Genomic DNA, 24,888 nt, shown 5'->3' on the forward strand with positions numbered 1-24,888 from the left:
TGAGGAGTGAAATAGCCACAGATTAAATTATAATTTAGTGCCTGATTACGAGTTCAGCGGTAAGGGAACCGCAGTTGAAGCAGCATTGGATTTGCGCAGATTGCGGTCGGCCCACTGAATTATATATTGGCGGTCTGTTGAAGGAAAGACCGCTGGAGTCTTGGACTATGCCGTCATCCATTCACAGACTGCCACAACGGCGGTAGGGGGAAAGCAGCTGTCAGAGGGTGGTACAGACAACTTCACCGCCATCGGAATTACGAGTTGACTTTCCATGAAGCAGGCCGTGGCGGGAAGACCGCCTGCTTCGAGTCGGCAGAGTCTTCTTGCAGAGGCCGCCCCCGCAGGGGGCTCGAGGGCCGGCGCCATAATGGCCGCCAGAGCCCGACAAGGAACGGAACTGGTTTTCACCAGCGGGAAGCGCCGCAGGGCGGAATGCCCTGAGGCCCTCGCCCTCTCCCTTCCAAGAACAATAGGAAGGGGAGATATAAGACAACGCTCCCCCCTTGTGGCAGCCCACTTGCATATCATGGGAGCTGGGGGAGCGGCGCCAACAACTTTCGAATCACCGTCGTGTCTCCGTCGCGACCCCGGGAGCAGCGAAGATGGGCCCCGGCCAGCAAGAGGGATCAAGGAGCCCAGTCACCGGGAGACGGAGGGCGGAACGGCCTCCAGCCGCCGCTGGGACCTGTATGATCGGGGCAGAATGGACCGAGGCGCGAGGCCGGAAGATGCAGACATGACCCCCAGCTCCCCAGGCAGCAGTCGAAGACCCCTTTTTTGCTGCCGAAACCAGTGTCAGGGTAAGGACTCAAGGAGGGAAGAGTGATCACCCCGCGAGTTGTGCGCCTTTGCTACGCGGTGGTGCGAGTGTTGGAGAAAGGGGACCCTGGCCAACAACATGAATTAATAATGTAGCGCTGCATCATATTTAGTTAGAATGCCTGCAGACCTGCATCTAGCATAGCGTGAATGCGCAACTTTATTACCAGTGTTTATATGAGCTGTATGTGCAATAGGATAGGAAAAGGGGCAAGACGCATGGAATCACGTATTCCCAGAATCACAAGTGGGAATCAAACACCTCAATCCCCAGCACTCTACTCTCTATCTTAGGAGAAAGGAACTTGTTTGAATTCTGAACTGCTGTTATGTACCATCCCTACATGCTGGCTCAAGGAAATGTCCCTTCAAACAGCACAGTGTAATTCGATAGCTGTTTTGCAAAAGAACACACGGATGGTCCCGGGTAGCGGGTGAATTGTTCAAACCCCAGCTGGGTTACATAGATGATGGGCGAGATATGTGGAAGTATATCGTAGTAGCGACAATGGGACCACTGTTGCAGCGTAACTGCTGATTATGTACAATGCGTCAAAAGGCTGGGACAAGTTTTTCATGAACTATGGACGGGGCATTTAGTCATCTCTTGCCATAATTGTCGCTCCTAATTAATGCCGCGCCAGTGAGGTAACTGCGCCTATGTACAGTGCATCAAACGGCTGGGGCAGGTCTCATGAACTATTGATGGTGCATTTAGTCATCTCTTGCCGTAATCGCCGCTCCTGAATTAACGCAGCGCCTTTTTGTCCTGCTAAGCGGGGAATGCAGTGAGGTATGACTCTGAGCCCCTCCTATGCAGTGGCGGGGGTAAGGGCTCATGCAGCGGGGGAGCGGATGCTGTCCGGCGGCTAGGCTGCCGACCTTAGTGCGGGAAACCAGAGTTGGACACCCGGGGGCGCGCCCACATCTTGTGATTGAAGGTGCTAACCGGCGCGCATGTAAAGCGCGCCAAAACCATCGGGCGGGTGAGATCCGTGGCAAATTAGTTAACCCCCCTCGTGCCTGAATGCGCAACGTAACCGGCGCGCATGTAAAGCGCGCCAATACCATTGGGCGAGTTCAAACAACTTTTTCTATTTAAACAAATAAATAGAAAAAGGGGAAAAGTTGGGACAAGTACTTTGCTAAAGCTGGCCCCTATTACTCCTTAAAGTGCACCGGCATCATTCCAAGTGCTCCGATCGGACAGGAGTTTCCCCCGAGCGGAATGCTAATGGGGGCGCCATTAGTGCGGAGGGCGCAGGAGTCGGAGGTACAGATGGAAGCTGTGGCCTTAACTCTTAGGCCCCTAAGAGTAAAAAAAAAAAAAGGGATTTGCCAGGACTGGGGGGCGGGCGTTTTTAACACATTGAAGTTAGGTTTGGTGCTGCTGGCAGCCACGCGCTAGTCTTTCAAGGACAGTAAGCTGAGTATTGTTGAAGAGAGTAAGAGTAAAAAAAACAAAAACAAAAAAAAAAAAAAAAGTGGAAAATGGGGTACAGAGCTTCGAAACGGCAGAAGCACTTGGTTAATACACGTTATCGTGACAAAGAATGGACGATGGGACTAAGGCTTCGATACTTTAGGGGTGTCACGGGCTAATGGGTTAAGGCGTCCGACTTCGGACTAGAAGTATGAAGGTTCGAACCCCTACAGACTGGGGCTTCTTAGCTGTGAACAGTGCAACTTTGAATCCTCTCGTGCCTGATTGTGTAATGTGAATGCGGCTATGTAAAGCGCCCCAATACCTTCGGGTCGAGATCGCGCTATATAAATATGCAAAAAAAAAAAAAAAAGGTGTCAGAGGCAAGCCGGTTAAGGCATTTAACCGTGCTCCAGAATCCGACCAGAGGCAGATTAGGACCGCGTAGTGGGCTACTGTGAAGAGGCAGTGTCCACAGCCCAGGTGCGAGTGCTCGGGAAACGGGTCCTATAGCGGGATTGCGTCAGGTGGGTGAGTGTGCTAGCATTGGTGACCAGGCTGCCCGATACTTTTCCTACGTGTGCGTTGATTGACGGCTCGAGAGGCCAACTTGGAAGCGGGTGAACCAGGTTCTAGTCTGGCGAGCCTCTGAAACAATCGGTGATTCTTGCCAAATCGCATCTCCCTGTGCAAAAATAAATAAATAAATAAATAAAAGGTGGCTTTCCGAAATGCAACTGCTAAATCGCTCAGGTACCGTCGGGGCAAGTTCACGCTATATAAAGCGGCAAAAAAAAAAACAAAAAAAACTGGGTGCTTCTGAGCAGTTCTTCGGGCAGCAGCAGTCTTTCGTTCAGCCTCTAGGGTAGCGTGATAAAAAGCCCTGCAGCCATTCACATCCTCGATCAAGTTTCAGGAAGAATTAAATTGTCAAAAAAAAAAAAAAACAACTCCGTGGCTAGAAGACTCCGGTGATTTATGTGCTCCTGGGGAGATCGGAGCCCCGTCTAGATTGTTTTTCTGACTCGTGGAAGTTTGTTTTGAGTCACGGCACGCAGCGCCTTGGTTTAGCATGCCTGCTGCAAAGACCACATAACAAGGAATTACCGGATGGTTGTGCGGACACGAGCAAGCAGCATACACCCTCTTCACATTTGATCCAATCCTGTTGACTGGGTATTAATGCAGACAGCCAAGTACGAAGTCAGGGTGTAGTACACGGAATTACCAAATTGTCATCCAATTGGTATTGCGTGCCCCACATTTTAGGCAAGTGTCTGGGCTATTTAAAAAAAAAAAAAAAAAAAAAAATTCAGAGCAGGAGTAATACGGGCCTGCCGAGGTAACACTAGGTCCTGTGTTTACCGAAAGGGTTTGTGTCCATTGCGGCATAGCCTCGCAAGTTTAGTCGCAGTACTTTAGCGCAGAACACAAAGGCGGTGCCGCGAAAACGGATTAGTGCGGGTAACACATTACGCGCCAGGTGTAACAGCGCAGTGGTCTATACCCAGAGGACCAGCTGAATAGTAAGTACATTACACGGGGGTGAGCGGTGACCTAGCGGTACACCAGAAGTCAGCTGAGTGAGAGTAAAGATTACAAAACTCCTCTTGGAGATTCCACTGAGGTACCCCGACCCATCCAGTAGTTACCGTAAACCGACCCATTCAGTAGTTACCGTAAACCAAAGTAGCGGAGCCTGGGAGAGGTTGAGGTCGTGGTGTAGAGGTGCTTACCGGAAGAGCCTGCCGGGAGCAGGGGTGAAGTAGAGGATGGGAATGATGACAGATTGTGCCAGAATGATTTATGGCCTACCGATGATTGATGACCCATGATTTATGACCCATGATTTATGAGGCTCAGGCAAAAATGATTTATGACAACGAATTTATGATGGCTTGTGACAGAATGATTTATGACGTGCCAATGATTTATGACCCATGATTTAGGGCTGCTGATTTATGGGGATCAGGCAGAGTGATTTATGGCAACAAAGTAAGGGCGAATTGTGGCAGAATGATTTATGACGCACGATGATTTATGGCCCATGATTTATGATGTCCAGCTGACAAGGCGTGACATCACATTTGTAATAATGTCTGACAACGATTTATGACCCCGGCCTCCAAGGGGATGTCAGGGGGAGTTGTACAAGTGTGATTATGTAATAAGTAATAAAAACTGCGGCCAACAATTACCACCACATACAACGATTGTTGGCTGTTTTTAGTAATGCAGATGCACAAATATGTACGGTTCCTGGAATGGGCGCAGTGCAGCCGTTATTGTGACCGCCCCTGAGGCAGTATGGCGGTACGGTGGTAAAACCGTCAAATTCGTAATCAGGTCCTAGACACTGACTAACAAAGGAGAGAGTCCAAGGGACACCAAGCATTGTTCCCAGAGGGTAGGAGCTATTCAAAGTAAAAGGCGCTTGCAAAAAGTCAGTGCCCATTCAAAGGCCAGGCCTCGTCAGATTCGGAGCTCCAACTGCCCAGATTAGTGAGAACTTTGCTGACTTCTTCCCTGGATTTCCTGCTCAGTGGGGATGTGAGAAGGGAGAGCTTGAACTCAGCCAGGTGACCACACACAAGGGGTCGTTGAGCCGCAAATGTCATGGGGTTACGTTTAAAGGGGCAGACCTTTCATAGAGTTGACATTCAGTAACTGCCTGACTCAGACATCCTGGTACAGTGTCAGGCGCGCAACGCCCATTGGGCTCAAAGGGCTTAGCCCTCCCCGTCGTGTGTGTCAGCCTGGCTGAGACAGTATCCCGGGCTGGCGACCGTCTTATTGCAGCCGCACTCGAGTACTTCACAGGTCTTTAAAAGACCATTTACTTGTTAACCAGGCTTTGTTGTGTTTTCAACCCTTCTTAGAGCCCCTGCAGCTCCACTCTGCATACTGCTCGAAGACTTAGCCACCCCCCGAAATTTTTATTAGCCCCTCTCGAAATTTGGCTCTAGTTGCGCCTCTGCTCAGTGTGAAAGGTCTCTGTGCCAAAGGGTGGTTGGTGTAAAGCCTCCTCAAGCACACTGAGTCGGGTCCTTCAGCGTGCTGCTGAACACTAGTAAACGACGCCATTTTCGCAACTGGGTGCTCAGTTGATGTCCAGTGAAAGGTTAATGCAGACACTTTTTGTAGCAACACTGAACTGAGTAAACCTGATACTACCATTGTTTGTAATATGCTGCTCGTGCCTTAGGCTCGTGCCTAAACACGCGCAGGGTTTCTGTAAATCATACGTGACGTCCCTTATTAAAGACATTTGTAATGTTGTTCTACAGCGATTAACCCCTGGCTTTTTGTGCGCGGTGTCATCGGTTATTGTCAACCCTGCAATGTGCGCGGGTTTCTTGCTGCCAAGTAGCGCCTTGAAGGGATCCTCTGGCCAGGAAGTGGGCGCAGCGCCAGTGGCTTTGTGACCCATGGGCGCTCCTAAGAATCTATCGAGTCAATAAGCCATTCAATATTAAGACAATAAACTACTGTTCAGATTTCGCATGCAAAATGTTGGCAGTTGCACAAAGGTGTGTTAGTTCGTTTAAGAGTCCACTCTTGCTACTTTGCCTACCACTGGTGCAATCCCTAAAGGGTTTGCTCCTGACAGGCCACGCTAATGACGAAACAGAACTATCGCTCTTGAATGTACAGAAACACAGTCAGTAATAATGCATTTTAATGTTATTATGGATTGTCTCGCATAGAAATGGTTAAAATGATCCCGTGAAAGGTTTAAATAAATACACGGTTTCTCATTATGCACATGACATTTTGCAGCCAGTTGAGTCTCGGGAGAAGGGATATATATTTTCTACCGTTAAGCACAACGTTAGCGTTTTTTTCCCTGTCAAACAGGATTCTAATAACGGCCATGCGAGTATTGTTTGCAAAAAAAATAGTTTTTTGCATAATTTTAATTTGACTTTGACATTATCAGACTGCCAATGCTATAAATGACCTTTGTGAATGTGTGTATTATTTCTCCATCTTAAATGTCACAACTGGGAGATTTAGGAATATTACAAAAAGAATTATGATGGCAAAACCCTTTTTTGAAGCCCATTATATAACCTGGGGGCATATCAACAAGGCGGCGATAAAAAATTATTGCCGCTTTTGCGGCTGTTTTCGGCCGAAAAGCGGCGATAATTTTATCACCGTATCAGCAAGGTCACTCTATCGCGTGAATCCTTGCCTTAGCACCCTTTCCCGTAACGCCCACTTTGCATCTCTAATGAGATGCAAAGTGGGCGTTCCAGCTCAAAATAATTGGAGAAATGTCGCTAACCGACATTTCTCCAATTATCAATGGGCACGCTAACAAGCATAGCGATAAGTAAAATAAGTAGCGCTAAACTTGGTTATCGCTACTTTCCTTACGCCTGCTTTTAGTTTCACTTAGCGATGATATCCAATGGAAGGTGGATATCATGGCTGAGTCTGCCCTGCCCTATCAGCAAGCTATCGCCAAATGTTGTGCGATTATCGCTGTATTTCCAGCGATAATCGCACAATTGGCAGCTTGCGCCTGGAATTGTATCGCTTTTGAGATAAGCGTTGCTAATAGCACGCTATCTCAGCGATAAAATTCGGCGATAATTATCCTAGCGCTAAGTGCGCTTAGCGATAATTATCGCCAGTGGTTGTTGATATGCCCCTCAGTGAGTTAATTGCTAATGGTGAGTGCAGCCTGCATGTTATCGGTTTAAATTTCAGTATGGGCGACTTAGCCTTTCATTCTCTGAGAGTTGATGAATTGAGTTCCTTTTAATTAGGTTATAATGGTGCAGCACCGTTAAAAGGGAAACAATGTTATACTAAGAAATATATACATCATAATTTGAAATGATTTCTAGTTTATTACTCAAATTTGACCTCATAGAAGAAGACTCTAAGTCCATCTCAATAAATCTGAATACCAGGCATCTGGCATCTGGCAATATGGCCTTGCGAATTCCATAACGCAGTTATGTTTGCCCTGTTCCCTCCATTCATTCAGATTTAGCCATCTTGAACCATATAACAGAAAGTGCGCTGAGAACACTATTAGTGCGTGCTCCCAGGTTTTGCGCCCCCGTGGAAGTTTGGTCGATGCTCATGTGCCCCTTTTATCATATGAAAGCCCAGGTGCACGTTTTGCACTGGAATAATTACAATTGGGTCTTCCCTCATTTGCATGGGCATACTTTTCCCTTGGTCCTGCTCCCTATTACAGATGTGGGCACAGAGACAAGGAAGCTCTCCGGAGGTATATTGACTGTGCTTCACATAGAGGAGGCAGCAGTGGAAGAAATACAACCAGTTCCAGCAGCAGCAACTTGGTACCCGAAGGGTGGGTTGTCTGTTTGACCTAGCAATGGACTGACCCCAAGATGGCTGCCTTGCAAGATGGCGGCTTTTTTTGTTGATAATGCGAGAATTTGGGGTGGTTAGACTGTCACTATGTAATGAAACAAAAACCAGCGAACCAGCCCTGATAGGGTCAGACTCGTACTCGAGTCCTGACACATGCAGAAAAACTGAAGCAATGGACAAGCTCGGGGTAAGTGGGGTGTGGTAGTGAATAGATGAAAGCGATAGTGAGAGGAGGAAAAAGTAATTATCTCACATGGGGTGCTGGAAGAGAACTAAAACTAAGAGTCTCTTGACGTCACAGTGGAAGGATAGAAGCCTTCCAATCAGAGCTGAAGCTGAGAAGATATGCTCCAGGAGAGAACAAAAACACCAATAGGGAGGAACGCCAGAGAACAGGGAGCAGGGACTGGCCCAAAGACTAATCGTATACTGCATTGTATTGTATTGTAGACATTAGGCAATCACTCAACAACATACAGCTAAAGGTCTCTGTCGGCAAGACCTAAAAGGGATTGATTTCTGTACAGAATGCGAGTATGAGATAAACAACTGAATGTAACACAAGGTGGAATGATTATGGGCACTTTCCATCTGTAAACTAGACACTTGTGCCTTCAATCAAAGCACTTACTAAACACTTACGTAGAGGTAAAAACAAACAGCGGATAACATTGAGAGATGTTTGCTCTTGTCAAGCTCGCTGTATGCACTGCTGTTAGTGACAGAAGCTCTGGCAGGCTGCTGGAGTGTCAGGCTAACAAGCTCAGTCAGGCATTCAGTTGACAGTGTTGAACTACAAACCCCTCATCAATATTTCATTATGGCATTCTAAAAACAAAATCAAGTGCTTGAACCCACAAACTGTCAACATAAAATGTTAGTAACATTATATGAGCAGTCATTTAACTACTCGTGTTAACTAGTATCCCAAGAACATTAACTAGCTTCATCCTGATTTTAAAATCAATTCAAAGAACAGTTATGCACAGTCCTTAAAGCATGATATGAAAAAGATGATTAAGTAAACAGATTACCCTTTGGGTTTTCTGGGTGAAATGTCAACGGGAGGACCAGGTAGCGGCATATCCGTGGGAAACATGTCAATCCACATCTGCACCCGCCCCTTTTCAAAACAAAAACAGATGTAAATGTCAGAAAAAGGATACTCTGTAAAACCAAATAGAATGGTTGATTTAGAAAGATGAAACGAGATCTAAGAGTAAATTACTGAAGATTGCTATTGTTAAATATTAATTTTAGATTTTAGTTTTATTTGTGTATCTTTTTATTTATTTGTTCTGCAAACCAATAACAGAAAAATAATCGCACCTTGGTGCCAATAGTAACAACAGTAGTCATTTTGTTTTTGTTGTTAATTTGTGCCCTAAAAATGACTTACTGTTTTATTGTACCAAATTTACAAAAGACCAAAAACCTTTTAACGTCTATGAAACCTTAGAATACCACAATCTAGAAAAGTAAAATCAATGCTAGACACAACGCAATCTCTGGAAACAACATCACAATGCAAAACTGGATGCCCTTGCATTTCAGCTAGTTGGCTTGTCACCATATTGCAGTCAAAAAGATCGACCTTAAAAAAAGATTGAATTCGTTGCCTACCTCTACATCATAGGGTAGGTATAAATGTGTTATTCTTAACCCCACATCCAAGTATATTACAGCAGTAATTGATCTAGTGGCTGTCATATTTTTGTCTTGTAATGTTTTACATGCAATGTGGTGACCATCCCCAACTTTCTGTCTTTACATAAGTGTAAGATAATCTATCAAATGTTCATGTTACCCTCGTTTATTTGATTGGATTTGAAGAAAACAAGCACACAAAAGGGTAATGGAAGGAATACTTGCAAATAGTCTAAACCACTGATAATCGATCTGGGTACCATTACAACCTATTGTTTTTCACCCACAGCGCCACTCTAGACAGAGAACCACCTAGTTTGAATCAGGTCTGATCCTGTTCCTCAGGTAAACAGTCCACCCCGGACGGCCAGGCGAGGCCTCGATTGTTTTTAACACACAAATGACAAAGGTATGGTTTCACAGTGACTAACCATAGTTACTACATCGCAATGAGGTAAAAGTGGGAATTGGAGCCTCAACATTTTACAGATTGGTTTGGGGGTCAGTAACACATTGGATACAACTTCCCCTTATAAAAACACCTGTCTGAAATAATATTGAGTCTTTATAAACACCTGGAAGCCTTGAGTGAGAAGACGACCCCTGCCTGATGCGAGAAGGCTTTCTGCTATAGGAACATTGAAAGACTGTGTTCTTTCACCCGAATAGCTGTGCTTAGGCCTTTTGTCCTCAATGTGGGAGAGTCACTTCATTGACCTTCTCCTCATGGATATTTGGACCTACTTCTGTTGAAAGACTGCTTGACTGAAAAGCTTACTTTACGATGGATAGGGGCTAAGAAGCTGCAAAGGCCCTGAAAGTAGATGGTGCTTTGGCCGCAGAAAGTCTGCAGGGAGGTGGGGGGCTCAGTTTGGTACAGAACAAAACAGCAAAACAACAACATCGAGTATTGGTTAAGCTGCCTTTGCCCATGTGAATCGTTCTTCAAATCACTTACAACATCCACTTCAACCCTCGGGCAGGTTTGAAAGGCTTGCCTTTGAGACTGTGTTGAGCCATGACCTCCGTAAGCCACATTTGCCCGATCAGATATTTTCTGCCACACCAACTGCATTAAGAATTTAGAAATCCATCTGAATTTACCAATAGATCAAAGGGCAGAGCACTGTGATCTGATCCCCTGAACCATTAGTCTCTTTGAATCCTTCTCACAGGAACCTTCAACTTCTTTGAGCAAGGGGTCCCACAATTTCTATCAGAGGTGCAACCACCTGTGAGCTTGGATCAATGATTGCGAGGTACCCATATCAAATACCTTAACACCAGAAGATACCAAATACCCTTTCCACCTGAATTCCTACCCCCGTGATTATAGTGTTTTGGTGGTTTCTTTGACTTGATCTTTTTTATCATTGTGATTATTTTGTCCCATTTCATTTATATACACTTCAACATTTTCCTTCAATATTTTCAACTCCTTCGACAAATGTTACTTATTTGTATCTTAAAATGTATATTGTTTTACTTCTAACTTTGGGTAGATCTTTACATTTTTGGTTTCTTGAATGTATTTTGTTCCATTGCACTTTTACAAATAACACCTTAACCATTATCATACCACTCCTGTCTAGCTCCCGAAGGCGAGCCAAGTAGTTCCTGGTGAAACCTGTTTACAGTTTGTTCGGGACTACAAGGCAAAGCCTAATGGGCCAGTTTCTCAAAGTTCGATAGACAAATTTACTCAGAACATGAATTCTGAATATTTTTTCATTTAAAATAAATATATATATTTTTATTGATTTTATCTTTGTTTTGTTTTTTAACATACCATTTCAACATAAATCAAAATTGCTGCTGAATCCTCAAGTATTGATAGTCCTAAACAGATATATTAAAAATAAAAAAGAGCAATGGGAGATATAATATAGCAATCAATAATTATACTGTTTACCTAGATATGAACCTATATTTCAATTGAATCAATCAAGGATTATGATTTAACAAATTATAAAGTAGAGCAATCAACATAAAAAGTGCAACAAAACGACCATAATCTGGGTCACCATATATTTATTTAGAGCAGTTTTGGTGAAAACCAGACAGTGCATAATACAATTAACAATTTGAAAAAAAGGTTGCTCCAGAGGGAGACGTGCAGTGAAGCAGACCAAAACTGCTCTAAATAAATATATGGTGACCCAGATTATGGTCGTTTTGTTGCACTTTTTATGTTGATTGCTCTACTTTATAATTTGTTAAATCATAATCCTTGATTGATTCAATTGAAATATAGGTTCAGGACCACTGTCTTTTGTACCATATAATACCCAGGTCCTTGATTACTTTGGGTTACCCCGTGCCTTATAATGGTTTACCTAGATAAGCAGGGCTGTCAGGCTTATATATCTCAATATATATATCACAGACATTAAACACATTATTGTCTTGTTGCATAACTTTTCATGAAAATCAGATAATCTACCCCCCAAAAAATGCTTTAAAGGGGTACATATATCACTCTCGATACCTTAACCAACTAGGTCCGCAATAGGAGCCCATATTCGCTGTCCCACCGCTTTCTTCCTTCGTCCTCTCAATTTATATATTGATGACTCAATATTGTATATAGCAAATAATTTTGCACGCCAATTATAGAAAGTTGGAGGATCAGGGTTGATCCATTGGTATGTGATGCATAGACGGGCAATTGCCATAGCTATAAAAACAAAACCTGTCTCGAACTTTGTCCTTCTGTCTACTTCAGTGTTGTGCCCTACTCCCGAGATTCAAAATATTCACCTTGTGCAGTAAAACCAGGGGTTCCTTCCTACATGCCACAGTCACACCCATTTTCTGAAATCTGTCTGCTGAAAAGGGATTGGTAATTGTTCTACCCATGCCACCTGTACCACCCTTCCCTTCCGCCTTGCAGTCTCAGTTTCAGGCCTTGGCGGAAAGGTAACGTTGGAGAGAGAAATCCTGAAAGGTTTGAGGGTGAGCGCAGATGGTGGAAATACACATTATTTAACCTCAACATCAAGGGAGAGGTGAGAGAGTAACCATCCGCTTCCCTGTGCCACGAAACAGCAAATTATACCTGCCTTTTCTTACAAACTTCATGTTGTTCCAGGAAGAAAATTCTGCAGCCCCAGTTTGCTTTAGAATGTGTGAACCCCAACACAGGCTCCCAGACGCCTACCTGCTCCATGCCCGGCTTGTCTCTGTGGAAGAGAGGTCTTGTTTCAATGTACTCTGGAACCAGCTGGCACCCGACTCCAGGAACACTGGTCCAGGATCGCAGGACCTTCAGGGCCAGGTGTTCATAGGACTCCACCTTCTCATCTGTGAGGAAGAGTGAAGGAAGAGGGATGGCTTTTACCAGGATCTCAGTCATCAGGAATAATGTATTAAATAATATAGAAAGGGCATTATTGAAAAGCAGCCTCGTGACAGTCATGACATTATGTACTTTCTCCTTCATAGTTATGATATTAATGAAAAGCAACATCTTGGGAATGGTAGATTTTTTAGCAGCAACAGACTAACAACAATATTTTATGCCATGCATCCTAAGAATGTTTTGACATATTTGGAAAAGGCTCTCTGATAGGAATGCACAGAGAGATCCAGCAATACCGCTCTGGCATCCACTCTTTCATTTACAGTTACAGAGATCAGTTTGCTTTGCTCATTTAACCTTGAGTGGGTGATAGTGAAAGGTGGAAACAGTGGCAGTGAATTACTAAAATGTTGAAATATCAAGAGACCCATTACACAAGACAGGGGTTCTGAGGAAACATGTCTTTTTTCTCTGAATGCAAAAACAACAGTTGATGGACAGAATGCAGAACAATGTCATACATTCACCCCAGTACAGAGATCTGGGCCTAAATCCATCGTTTTTTTGCTCACCATGCCATTCCAGTTTCAACCCAGCCATATGCAAATCAGTCTTGACCCTGTGCCTCATGGGAACAGTCCAGCCCGAACTGCCAAGCCAGGTCCTCCCTGGACCGGAAACAAGCATCCTAGGACCGGTTTCGGGGTTTCACCCCTCTTCAGCCAGGATAGCTTGATTCCAGTGGCATGGAGAGCACGGGACTCACGTCTGAGCATACCCGTCCATCATTCCCTTTGGTTTTGCTTTTCTCTCTGAATAACAGTCGCATACATGCTAACCCTCCCGATTCAGGCAGAGAACTACAGATTTCAAGAGAGAATGTGGCTTAACAGCTAGAGTGGCCGACTTTAAAGCTGGGGAACCAGGTTCGAGTCTGGCGGGAGGCTAAGGCATCCTGTGATTGTGGGCAAATCACTCACTCTCCCCGTGCCTAAAAGTAAATGTGTCGATCTGTAATGCATCTGGTGCTCATTTAAGGCGCTCTGATACCTTCGGATCGAGATCGCTCTATATAAAACCGCAAAGAAAAAAAAGGCTAATCTCTCGCCTGCCAATTCCTGCATGCAAAATCCTCATTTCTCCGTGGGCTTCAGCTGACAGGGCCTGGTATTGTGTAACTGGGAGTATGCACTGCCAGAACCTGCCCCATAGCGCTTTCTCCGTGCTTCTGACTGGTAAGCAAAAAAAAGTACCTTTGCATTTCTGATATCTGATCCTGCAGCAGAAGACTTACAAAGCCCATACATGACAGTAACCTGATTCAGGCCCCCAAAAAAGTAAATGGGGAAAATTGTCTCAATTTGTTTCTCGAAATTTCCCACTTTTCTATTTAAAATGTTGGCATGTATGCAGTTTTTCATGCTTTCTCTGCCTACCATAGCGATTTCTCTGTGCTCCTGGCAGGTATGGAAAGAAACGGATTTTTTAATTTCTGCCATCCGATCCTGCAGCAGCACACTTGCAAGTCCCATACATGACAATAGACCCGATTCAGGCCTCAATAGAAGTCAATGGGAGAAGCACATTCTCTAGATTATGTGTTTTGAAATCTCCTACTTTCCTCTTCTAAAATGTTGGCATGTATGCATTTGTTTAATTCGTTGTGATCATATGCCTCTTTTCGAACAAGTGGCATAGATAAGCTGTCTTGTTGAGTAAGTTTGAAATCTCTGGGATTCACAAACATTTTTACCAACACCCAGAAGCGGAGAAACAATCTTCAATCAAGCTCCATGTATGCAGTTTGCTTTTAAGTAAAAAAATTGCCAGACAGATAACTAACTCATTTCCCTGCATGAAAGACTGACGCAAGACAATAAATACCCAAACTGGCAGGGATCAGAAATACTTTGAAAGCCCTGGTCCACTTCACGATTCACATGAGCGGGGCAATACTGTATTACATGAATAACCCTAAGATGTGTGCATGTCAATGTCATTCCCATCGGTGACGTGGGAGCAGAAGCCTTCTGAAACCAGGAGCCTTCCATCGTCACTTCCACATGTCTCATGAAAACAAATTCATATTTGAAGAGCATGCTGTGTGCCTGCTGGCCTAACAATCAGAGAGGATGGACCTACATCTGCCAGTGCAACAGCTGAGCTAATCGATTGGTCCAGTTCCAGTCTGATAATAAATCAAGAGCTGCCCATTGGCAAGACGTGTTCTCTTCTTCGTCAGTGTGTGGACACATTTTCATGAATAGGCCTGTCTATGTCCCGGTCCCATTAGGCGCACTGATATGCTATACAACCATGGAACATTCTGCTTACGATATTCTTGGGGGTTTAGACAAGATTTTCTTCTCTTGCCATTTCTAAAAATGTCCGATACCTAAGCAGCTGAATTATCCATTTCTTTGTCCATGTTGGATTGTGCTCACTATTTTCTCAGTGGTGAAAACCAGGAGTCACTGTAGCTCAGCTCACTTGAAATGTATATCCATCCCTCACAGCAGAACATAATGTTAATGACTGCGACTATGGCCACCATGGTGCCTGACAGCCGGCTTCTCCTTGCAGCACCTTAAATCCAGGGGAAGGAAGAGTTGTGAGCATAGCTTTGGAGAGGGTCAAGAGCTCAAGTTCAGCTAACTCCTCTAATGCAAGAGGGGTAACATACCAGAAGGTTGATCCTTCTCTTACTCAGACAATGCCAACATGTGGAGGATATGTGAGGGATCTGTGAGGGATCACTGTGACTCTCCATTGTCTTATCTCCTGCTGCTCAGCACGAAGAATAAAATACTGTGTACCGTCCATGAGCTTGCGTGCAAAAGGTTCCTCTAACCCCAGCTTCTTTTATCAATGTATCGAGGCTTGCAGTTTCCATTGCAGCCATTGAAACTGAAGGCCATAACGGGTGCACTATAAGAGTGTCACTAATATGCATATATCTGTAACAATGATAGTTGTTAATGGAAGATGCTGTACCAAACCCTAAACAGGGAATGTGGGTATATGGGTTGCAGGAAGCTTGCCACAACACAGGAGTGGAACACCAAAATGAGTCGATTCCAATAGATTCAAGAGGAGATCCTAGGTAGTAAACAAAACAAATTCTCTTCTCCCAGTCTTACAACTCTAAAAATCACCAACAATTGATAGTGTTAGACCTGTCAGACTTAGTGTGTTCTTTCCCCAAAACATTTTGCCTTACTCCTCCATTTTTGCTGATATTGTTGTTTGTTGGCCTTCGGACTTTGCACTTTAACACTGATAACCGTTGCTAAAGTGTACATGCTCATTCCCTAAAACATGGTAACATTCGCTTACACCCAATTGGCACCTTTAATTTACTTATAGGTCCCTAGTACAGTGGCACTACATGTACCAGGGGCCTATAAATTAAATAATAATAGTGGGCCTAAAGCACTTATTGTGCCACCCACTTACGTGGTCTTTCAAACATAAGTCCAGACCTGCAAATTGTAGCCTGTGCATGCAGTTTTAAACTGCCATTTCGACATCACAACATAAACCTTTTGAAATGCCCAAACCTTCCTTTGTAATACATATAAGTCACCCATAGGGTAGGCCCTGAACAGCCCACATGGCAGGGTGCATTATGTTTAAAAAGTCGGCATGTACTTTTAAGTTTTACATGTCCTGGTAGTGAATAACTCTTCAATTCGTTTTTCCCTATTGCAAGGCTTATCTCTCCCATAGGTTAATTTTGGGTTACCCTATTACATTCAATAAGGGCTAACTTTCAATTAGTAGCAGATAGGGAACACATTTGGTCTCTAAATTTAAATTCATATTTTAAGTCATAATTCTGAAAATGACACTTTTAGAAAGTTGGCATTTTCTTGTCCCAACCATTTGGTGCATGCAGCCTGCATCCTGGGTAACTTGACTAGGTGTAGCAAGCAGTTGATCTTTGTGTATTGCTCCCAGACAGTGAGGCAAAGGGGGAGTAGGTGTTGGCAGGGTGGGCCATCTCTGACTTAATAGGGGGGCAGAGCTGGCGCCTACCATACTTGCATATCACAAAGCACACTCACAAAGGGTTTGACACTAGTCTTTTGGGTCCCCAGATAAGCTGGGGCCTGGGCAGGGAGGCCGAAAATCCTAAACAACTCTGGGGGTGGAAACCTACAGAACCTTCTCCTACTGGCACGAAGAATAAATATTGGATTCTAAGACCCAACTCTTCAGTACACCTATGGGTCTGTGGATACTACAGAGAGGGACTGCTGTATTGAGCTGCTGTCAGGACTGCAACCATGCTGCCCTGGTACTCTGCTGTCCTGCTGCCCTACATGCTCAAAACCAAGACTGGACCTTCACCTTTTATCCCAGGCTGAAGTGACTCAAGGGTCATCTGACTGACCTCCTGTTCGGAGCTACAGAAATATAATAAGCTCCAGAGCCCCCCGCCCGTGTATTCCCAGCTGACCGCTTGCCTGGAAGTGCAACCGGCCCTGCAACTGGACCTGCCTAAGTCCTTCTGGCCTCTGCAGGGGTGCCCCTCAGCTCCTGGGCCCTTGGTGCGGCATTAGGTGAGTTCTCTTCCTACGAAAAGGAGAAATCCTGAATTTTGACCTCTTCTTGACTGCGAACGGGTCTGTTCTCGCGAAGATCATGCCATCCATGCCGCATGCCACCGCAAATCTCCGATGAACCTGATTCTTCCCGCCACCATGACTGCCAGCTCCTACTGGCAATATTAGATCTGCACCTCGAGCTACTGCATCATGTCTGTGGTGACTGCCAGCGTGAATTTCCGGCAACAACTGACTGCAACGCCTGACAGGATCTTCAGGCTACGCCGAAGACCATCCTTGATGGCCAGCCTGCTCTGCGGGCTATATCAACGACCATACAAAATGCTATCCCCGCTCCTGTGGGGGGCCCCTCCACCACAAACGGGACTCTTTGCACTGGACTTTTGAAGGTAATTTTTCAGCAGGACTAACCTGGTTATTGTATCCGGCCCATGCTACCATCACTGTCGACCTGAATTTGTGATTTTCACCTGGTCTCCCATGACCAGATAACTGCAAGTGGTACTTTATGCTTTTAGGTGTTATAATTACCTGAAATCTTTGAAACTGTATATCTGGGGGTCTATTAATTGGATTTTTACTGTTGGTCTCAAATAAAATATTATATATTACTCTATTTTTATAGAGGCGTAGGATTTTTCTTTTGTTGTGCTTTCACCTTGTTACTGTTTGAAATGTTGCGTAAATACTTTACATATTACCTATCAGCTAGCCTGACTGCTTTTGTGCATAGCTAACAGGTGGTTAAGCACAGGTTAAATTGGGGCTTACACTTGAGTAGGGTTTCACTCCTGCACGCCAAACCAGGAACCAAATTTCCTACAGTATTTATTGAAGATAAATGAAGGATTAACATGGAAGCAGAGGCAAGGGCAGGTACTATTCTATCGTGCACTTTAGGTCCCCCCAAAATATAAACCATTTTCAGCAATGTGGCAAAGGACGTTGATACATACACTTTGAGAAAGTCCAGCTCCCAAGGTGCCAGTTCATTGACTTAGTGTCGCTCAAATAACAAACTCGTCGAACAGACTGATGTCAGATCATTCACTGGTTCTTGGATAAGATATGGATTCTGGAAGGGGGAGAGAGGGGCAACCCACTGGCACAGGGAAGCCTCATTTGAGATCCCACCATGTTATATATACAATGGAGTGGTCGGAAGGCTAGAAGGGATGACAGAATCATCGTGGAAACTGTGACCAACATATTTAAGTTCCAGTGTGTAGTGTGTTCAAGTCCTGCGGGCAATCTGTTCCATAAAAGGGCAATTTTTCTCTCCTTGATGGGCCCTCCATCCTCCATGGCTGTGCATGCGTGAAAAAGGGGCAGTGGCAATTACTTGTCTATTTTCTGTTCTCTCACACTCCCAAGAGCCCAGCGGCCAATAACAATATGTACTTTACAGCAAAGACAGAGGGGTAAGTGTTGTGCTTTGATGTGACTTTCTTTTTATTGCTATAAATCACATTGCAACTTGTGTGGATTTGTAGCATTTATCTGCATAATTCAGAACATTCAGCAATAGAAACAACTACCTTATCTGGAGTTGGGGCACTGAGCTGAAAATTTAGAACAAAGGCACACGGTCTTAACAATGGACAGCAGCTACTGTTGAGGACTTCCAGACATGGGCCAGATACCATACACTACTTCACTAGGAGTGCATTACAAGGGCCCGAGAAAGTACTACCTCTTGTGTGCACTATGTTGAGCGCTATTAAACGTGCTAAAATGGCCTCATATGGAAACAAAACCGTGATCTTCTCTAGAGTTCATATGTTGAAAACAGCTTCAGACTTCATGACAGACCGAAGACATCACAAACAGGTAGACTTCACTGCTAGGACGGAAGAGGCAGAGCCGCATTGGGGAACATGGAGTAAGGGAATATTAATTTTGAAGGTTTTGTGCTAGAAGAAGAAGGCCATTGTGCCATCTCCACATAAGTAGGGCCACCGGTTTCCATGATGATGACTTACAAACTGCAATCTGTGAAGAACAGTGAAAGTTGCAATGACGGCAGACTAGAGCTATGCCTATTGGGAAGGATGGAATTCATATCAAATACTTCCCCCAACAACTTTGTACACTTCCGCATGCAGCTGAAGACAAAGCACAAAGATTGTAGACACTGCAGAGTGGGAGCAGCTACAGAGGGTCTCATTCCAACTTCTGTGTTATTCTAGGTTGTAAAATCACATCCAGAAAATAACAATACTGTGAGATGTGGTATTTTCCAAATAAATATTTCCACATCATTTCAATTTTCACAGTTCGGACCCGGGATAACAGTAGAACTGCTTATTTAAACATGTTCTGAGATATGCACATTCCGTTTTTTCAGTCCCTAATAACGCAGGTTTTACCAGCCAAACACCACTCAGGCACAAATCTGAGGATGCATGTTAGACCTGTCAGTCATAGTGTGGTCTTCCACCAAATGTTTTGCCTTCCTCCTCCCTTTTGCATATGCTCACTCCTAAAAACATGGTAACACTGGCTCACCCCCAGTTGGCATATTTAATTTACTTATAAGTCCCCAGTAGAGTGGTACTACATGTACCCAGGGCCTGAAAATGAAATGCTACTAATGGGCCTGCAGCACCTATAGTGCCAGCTACTGAAGTAGCCCCTTAAACATGTATCAGGCCTGCCTTTGCAGCCACTGTGTGAAGTATTAAACTGCCATTTTGACCTGCAAAACGAAGCCTTTTGTCAGGCCAAACCCTTCCTTTTTAACACATTTTCATCCCTAGGGTACGCCCTGGACATCCCAGAGAGCAGGATGCAGTGTATTTAAAATGCTGGTCGGGTACTTTTAAGTTTGCATGTCCTGAGAGTGAAAAACACTTACATTTCATTACTGCAAAGTCTACCTCTCCCACAGGATAACATTGGGCTTACCTTATTACATTTAATAAGCTGTGACTTCAAAATGGGATCAGGTAGCAGTTCGTGTTTGGGGACTTTGGAATTGTAATGAAAAATCATCTTGTATGGTGAAGTCTGATTTTTAGTTACAATTTTGAAAATGCCACTTTTAGAAAGTCGTCATTTTCTTGCCTTAGCTATTTTGTGCCTGCAGCCTGTCTCTGTGTCACATGACCGGGTGTAGCGGACACTTGGGCTTTGCATATTCCTCCTAGACAGTCACACATAATTGAGAGTTTAGGTGTGCTTGGAATGGACGTCACTGGTAGGATGGGAGGGCGGAGTAGGGCACAGCCCTACTTACACTTGAATAGGCTATGTCCTACCTCCATACAAAGGGTTGCCTAGCCCCAGTAGTTAGTCTGGAGCCAGGGCAGGGGACGCTGGAAACCAGTGCACATCAAAGGGAAACATCCAGAAGCTTCTTCCACTCCAAAGGAGGCACCAGGTATAAATATTGGATCTCAGACACCAATTCTTCAGTACATGTCAGGACCTGTGGATACTCTGCCAAGAAAAAGGACTGTTGTGCTGCTGAAAGGACTGCCACTCTGCTGGACTACTGTCTTGCTGGACTGCTGCCTTGCTGGATATCTGCCCTGCTGCTCTCCTGTCTGAGTCAGAGGAATTGGGCCTGCACTTGAACCCAGCACTCCCAGAGTGACTTCAATGGCTAGTCTGCTGGCTTCCTGTCAGAGCCACAGGAACTTCACATGCTCCCAACCATCTGAACCAGCATCAAGATCCAGCTGGAGCAAGCCCCTGGCACCGAAGTGGTGTCCCTCAGGTGCTGGACCCTTGGTGTGGTCTCGATGGAGTTGAATTGAAGGTTTTCGGCTCTGGGCACCAAAACCTTGCTGCTCGCACAGCCCGCCAATGCAAAATTCTGTCAACGTGACCCTTCCCGCTACAGGTTCAACCGCTCACGGGAAGTGCAATCATGAAGCTCCGGCCCAAGTGCCTGCGACAACAACAGGATCTTCACGCTACATCTTTGCACTACATCAACGACCATTAGCGATGCTTCCCTGATCGTCGCTGAACCCCACGCAAATGGGACGCCTTGCGCTGGACTGAGAAGGTAGATTTTCAGCAGGACTAACCTGGTCCTTTTATCTGACACATGCTCGATTGCAGTCGGCCTGAACTTGTGACTTTCGCATGGCCTTGCACAATCAGATAGCGGCAAGTGGCGCTTTGGGCTTTTTGGTGCTATCTTCACTTAAGCCTTTAAAATTCTCCAATTCTTCTGATTGGATTTTTGTTGTTTTGGTGTCAAATCATTTATTAAAGTTTGCTCCATTGTTCTAGCTGAGTGTGAGTTCTTTTCTGAGATGTGTAATCACGTTATTACTGTTTGAATACTGCATACATACGTTACACATTGCCTCAAAGTTAAGCCTGACTGCTCTGTGCCAAGCTACCAGAGAGTTGAGCAGAGGTACATTTGGGGTTTGTTTGTGCCTCACCCTGACAAGAATTGTGGTTGCTGATTGAGTAGGGTTTCACCCCCCCTAAACAAATAACCCAATTTCTCCCCAGTGCGATCACTACTGTGAAACTCAGAATCTAAATTTGAGTGCAAACTTCCATCTAACTCCAGATTTACATAGGAGTTGTACTGAAGACATAAGGCTACGCACTGTACTGCGACTCATAGTATGTGGCTTCGAGTCAATTCTTGGTCAGTGTTTGGAAGGCAAAACACTTATCTGTTGACTCAAAACATTTCTATGGGAAGAGCTTTCGAGCACTGAAGCCAGGATGTCCATACTTACCATCTTGGTCAAATACTGTCTGCCCGGTGAATACTTTGCTGCCGATTTGAATCTGCCCGGGCCTGAGATGAGGTCCATCTAGTTTGTTGTCCTTGCACAGTTTTGTCAGTATCTCCAGAGGCTTGGTTGCATCCCGCCAGGCATTGTATCCTTCACTGAAGTTCATGGAGAAAACCAGAAACTGCCATTAAAGGCTGATATGCAAATACTCAAAGTTGGATATTGTTAAAAGATTCACAACAGGATCATACAATACAAATGTATGCACAAGCCTTTGCACTTGCCATGGCTTTATCTATAAAACTACATTTTGCTGCTAGTGCTTCATTCGTCTACATTTGACCTGTTCTGAAGCATTGCATGCGACTGGTGAGCACCTCAGAGCACTATGGGTTATATAGATAATGAAACAGTGCAAAGATAAGTGATGCTTAAAAAGAATCTGTAATGGCTGCAAAAATAAAGGGTTTCTTAGTGCAGGGGCCAGAGAACAAAACATTTTTGACTGCATTATTACATGCTCTTGGTGGTAAGTGAGGCGCTGCTTGCTTGGTGTAAACAACTTGTACCACTGTTGTATAAGAAAAGATTTCTGGAGGTGGTAATGTGTAACCAAACCGTTTGTACATTTTTATTGTGTTGCATTTTGTTGTGCTGGTGATGTGTAATATTGTTATTTGTGATGTTGTATTTTTGTTCTGCATTGTTGCGCTGAATTGTTAAATTTAAAAAAATATATATTTATAAAGTTTTGTATAGCGCGAACATGACCCTCACGGGTATCAGAGCGCCTCACAATTTTGGGTGAGAGGGATACAGTATTGGGAAGCAAAAACATTTGATCATTACATAATTATACAAGACACGTGCAAGAATCCAGTATGTGTCGGAACTCTTCACATAAGGATAGGGCATTTACAGCAATGGGAACATTCGAACATATATCTGTACAATGCATACTAAACAATGGTATTCCCGGGTATATAATAATGTCCAAAGTCAATCAAGATGAGCGAATAGAGGGCAGTAATGTAGTCTACTAGTCAAGGCCTATTCAGGCAGGAACTTTAGCATTAGGATTTTTTTTACTTCTTTTTTGAAGGAAGCGGTCGAGGAGATTGTACGGATTTCCAGAGGAAGAGAGTTCCAAATCTTTGGGGCAATGCCAGAGAAGGCTCTGTTACTCAATCTCTTTTTCTGGAAAAGCTGTGGTTTCAGGAGCATTGTATTTGCACTTCGTGATGCTGTGCAGCCCCCTGATAGTTCTAGTTTTTGAGCCAGAAAGATGGGGGTCTTGAAGTGGAGGGCTCTGTGCGTCATGCAGGCAATTTTTAGGTGAATTCTGGCCTCGTATGGCAACCAGTTTAGGGACTTTAGGGCTGGGGAAATGTGTTATTTTCTTTTTGTTCCAGTAATCAGTCTAGCTGCGGCATCAAGGGAAGCCCTTAATGGGGCCAGGCTCAGTTTGGGGAGACCACATAGTGTGGAACTGCCGTAGTCTAGTCTTGGCAAAACTAAAGCTTGTACCGCCAATTTGAAATCTTTCTGTGGAAGGAATGGTTTGAGATTCCTTAGTATACTCAACTGATGTTTGACTCCTTTGGTTGCATTGCTGGTATGGTTCTTCATATTAAGTGCAAGTCTAGTGTGATTCTGAGCGATTTAGCTGACTCAATAATGTGGGGGGAACAGTTGAAGGCAGTGAGGTGTTTCATCCAAAGGTCAGTCTTGGGAATGTGATTAGGGGGAGCGATGAGAAGTAATTCCGTTTTGGATGTGTTGAGCATGAGATAGTTGTCCGTGAGCCAGTTTTGAGTGTTCATCAGGATTGAGCTGAGTGATATGATGTCTTCTGGAGAGGTGATTTTCAGATAGAGTTGAGTGTCATCCGCATACATATGAAAAAGGATGTTGGCGGAGTTCAAGGCATTTGCTAACGGTTCCAAGAATAAATTGAAGAGTATGGGCGATAGTGCGTACTCCTGTGGAACCCCCAGAGATACTATATGGGGCTGGAAAAGAGAGTGATTCATCTTTATTCTTTGGGATCTGTTTTGAAGGAAGGAAGTGAACCATTTCAATACCGACCCGGAAAGGCCCATCCTGTGTTCCAGAGTAGATAGTAGTTTGATGTGGTTCACAGTGTCAAAGGCAGAAGATAAGTCGAGGAGGATCAATAAGCAGGATTCATTAAGTTCTGGTAATTTTAAGGTGTCATCCGTGAGGTGCGTGAGTGCTGATTCTGTGCTGTGTCCTTTCCGGAAGCCAGACTGATGATGATCCAACAGTTGGAATTTCTCTGTGTGAGCAGAGTTGATTTAGCATGCATTTTTCAAGAAGTTTTGCCAGTGTGGGGATGTTGGAAATGGGGTGCAAGTTGCTCAGATCGGAACTGTCTGCGTTAGGTTTTTTTTAGGATGGGGGAGACCTGTGCTGCTTTTAGACAGTCGGGGATTGTACCCTGCACTAGGGAAGCATTGACAATCTTGGACCATAAGGGGAGGATGGAGGCTTTTATTTCCTTGAAGATGGGAGGTGGAAGAGGGTCGCTAACGTGGTTAGATGGATTGATTGTAAGGAGGGTGTTGCAAATGTCACTTTCATTGAGGTGAGTAAAGGTGTGCCAGGATGAATTGTTTTTGAGGCTTGACCTGGGGGGGGGGGAGGTGAGTGGCTCTTGGTGGATAGGTGGGGCCGTGGTTTTATGTATTGGGAGAAGGGCCCTCTTTGATTCAATGTCTAAATTGATGCTGTTAGTTTTCTGAGAGAAGAAGGCTGCTAAATCGTGACATGTGGGAGAGCCGTCACCAAGGTCATGGCGGTTGGGTGCCTTGACTCATAGTTGTTTAATGAGTTCCAATAGTTCCTTAGGGTGGTTGTTAGCCTGATTGAGTTGGGATCTGAAGAAGTCGGTTTTTGCAGACTTGACTTTTATGTTGTAAGAATTCCTGGTAGCTCTGAGCAGGTTTAAATGTTCTGTGGAAGGCATGGATCTCCATGATCTTTCGGCCATGATCTTTCGGTTGTGCTGCATTCCATCTTGATTCATTTGTT

General features: G+C 44.5%; 1 protein-coding gene across 2 annotated transcripts in view; it reads right to left on the bottom strand.

Moving 5' to 3' along the window:
* The window catches only part of FER1L6 (fer-1 like family member 6), a 974,281-nt gene that overhangs the window by 113,334 nt on the left and 836,059 nt on the right, over positions 1-24,888 (bottom strand). For both annotated transcript variants that reach the window (XM_085604988.1, XM_085604987.1), the window contains exons 34-36: positions 21,835-21,989; positions 12,411-12,553; positions 8,638-8,726 (exon numbers count right to left, since the gene is read on the bottom strand). In XM_085604988.1, the coding sequence (XP_085461114.1) occupies positions 8,638-8,726; positions 12,411-12,553; positions 21,835-21,989 (387 nt within the window). The remainder of the gene's footprint in view (positions 1-8,637; positions 8,727-12,410; positions 12,554-21,834; positions 21,990-24,888) is intronic.

Source organism: Triturus cristatus, chromosome 5_1 (assembly GCF_964204655.1).
Source record: "Triturus cristatus chromosome 5_1, aTriCri1.1, whole genome shotgun sequence".
In the NCBI taxonomy this organism is placed as follows: Eukaryota; Metazoa; Chordata; class Amphibia; order Caudata; family Salamandridae; genus Triturus; species Triturus cristatus.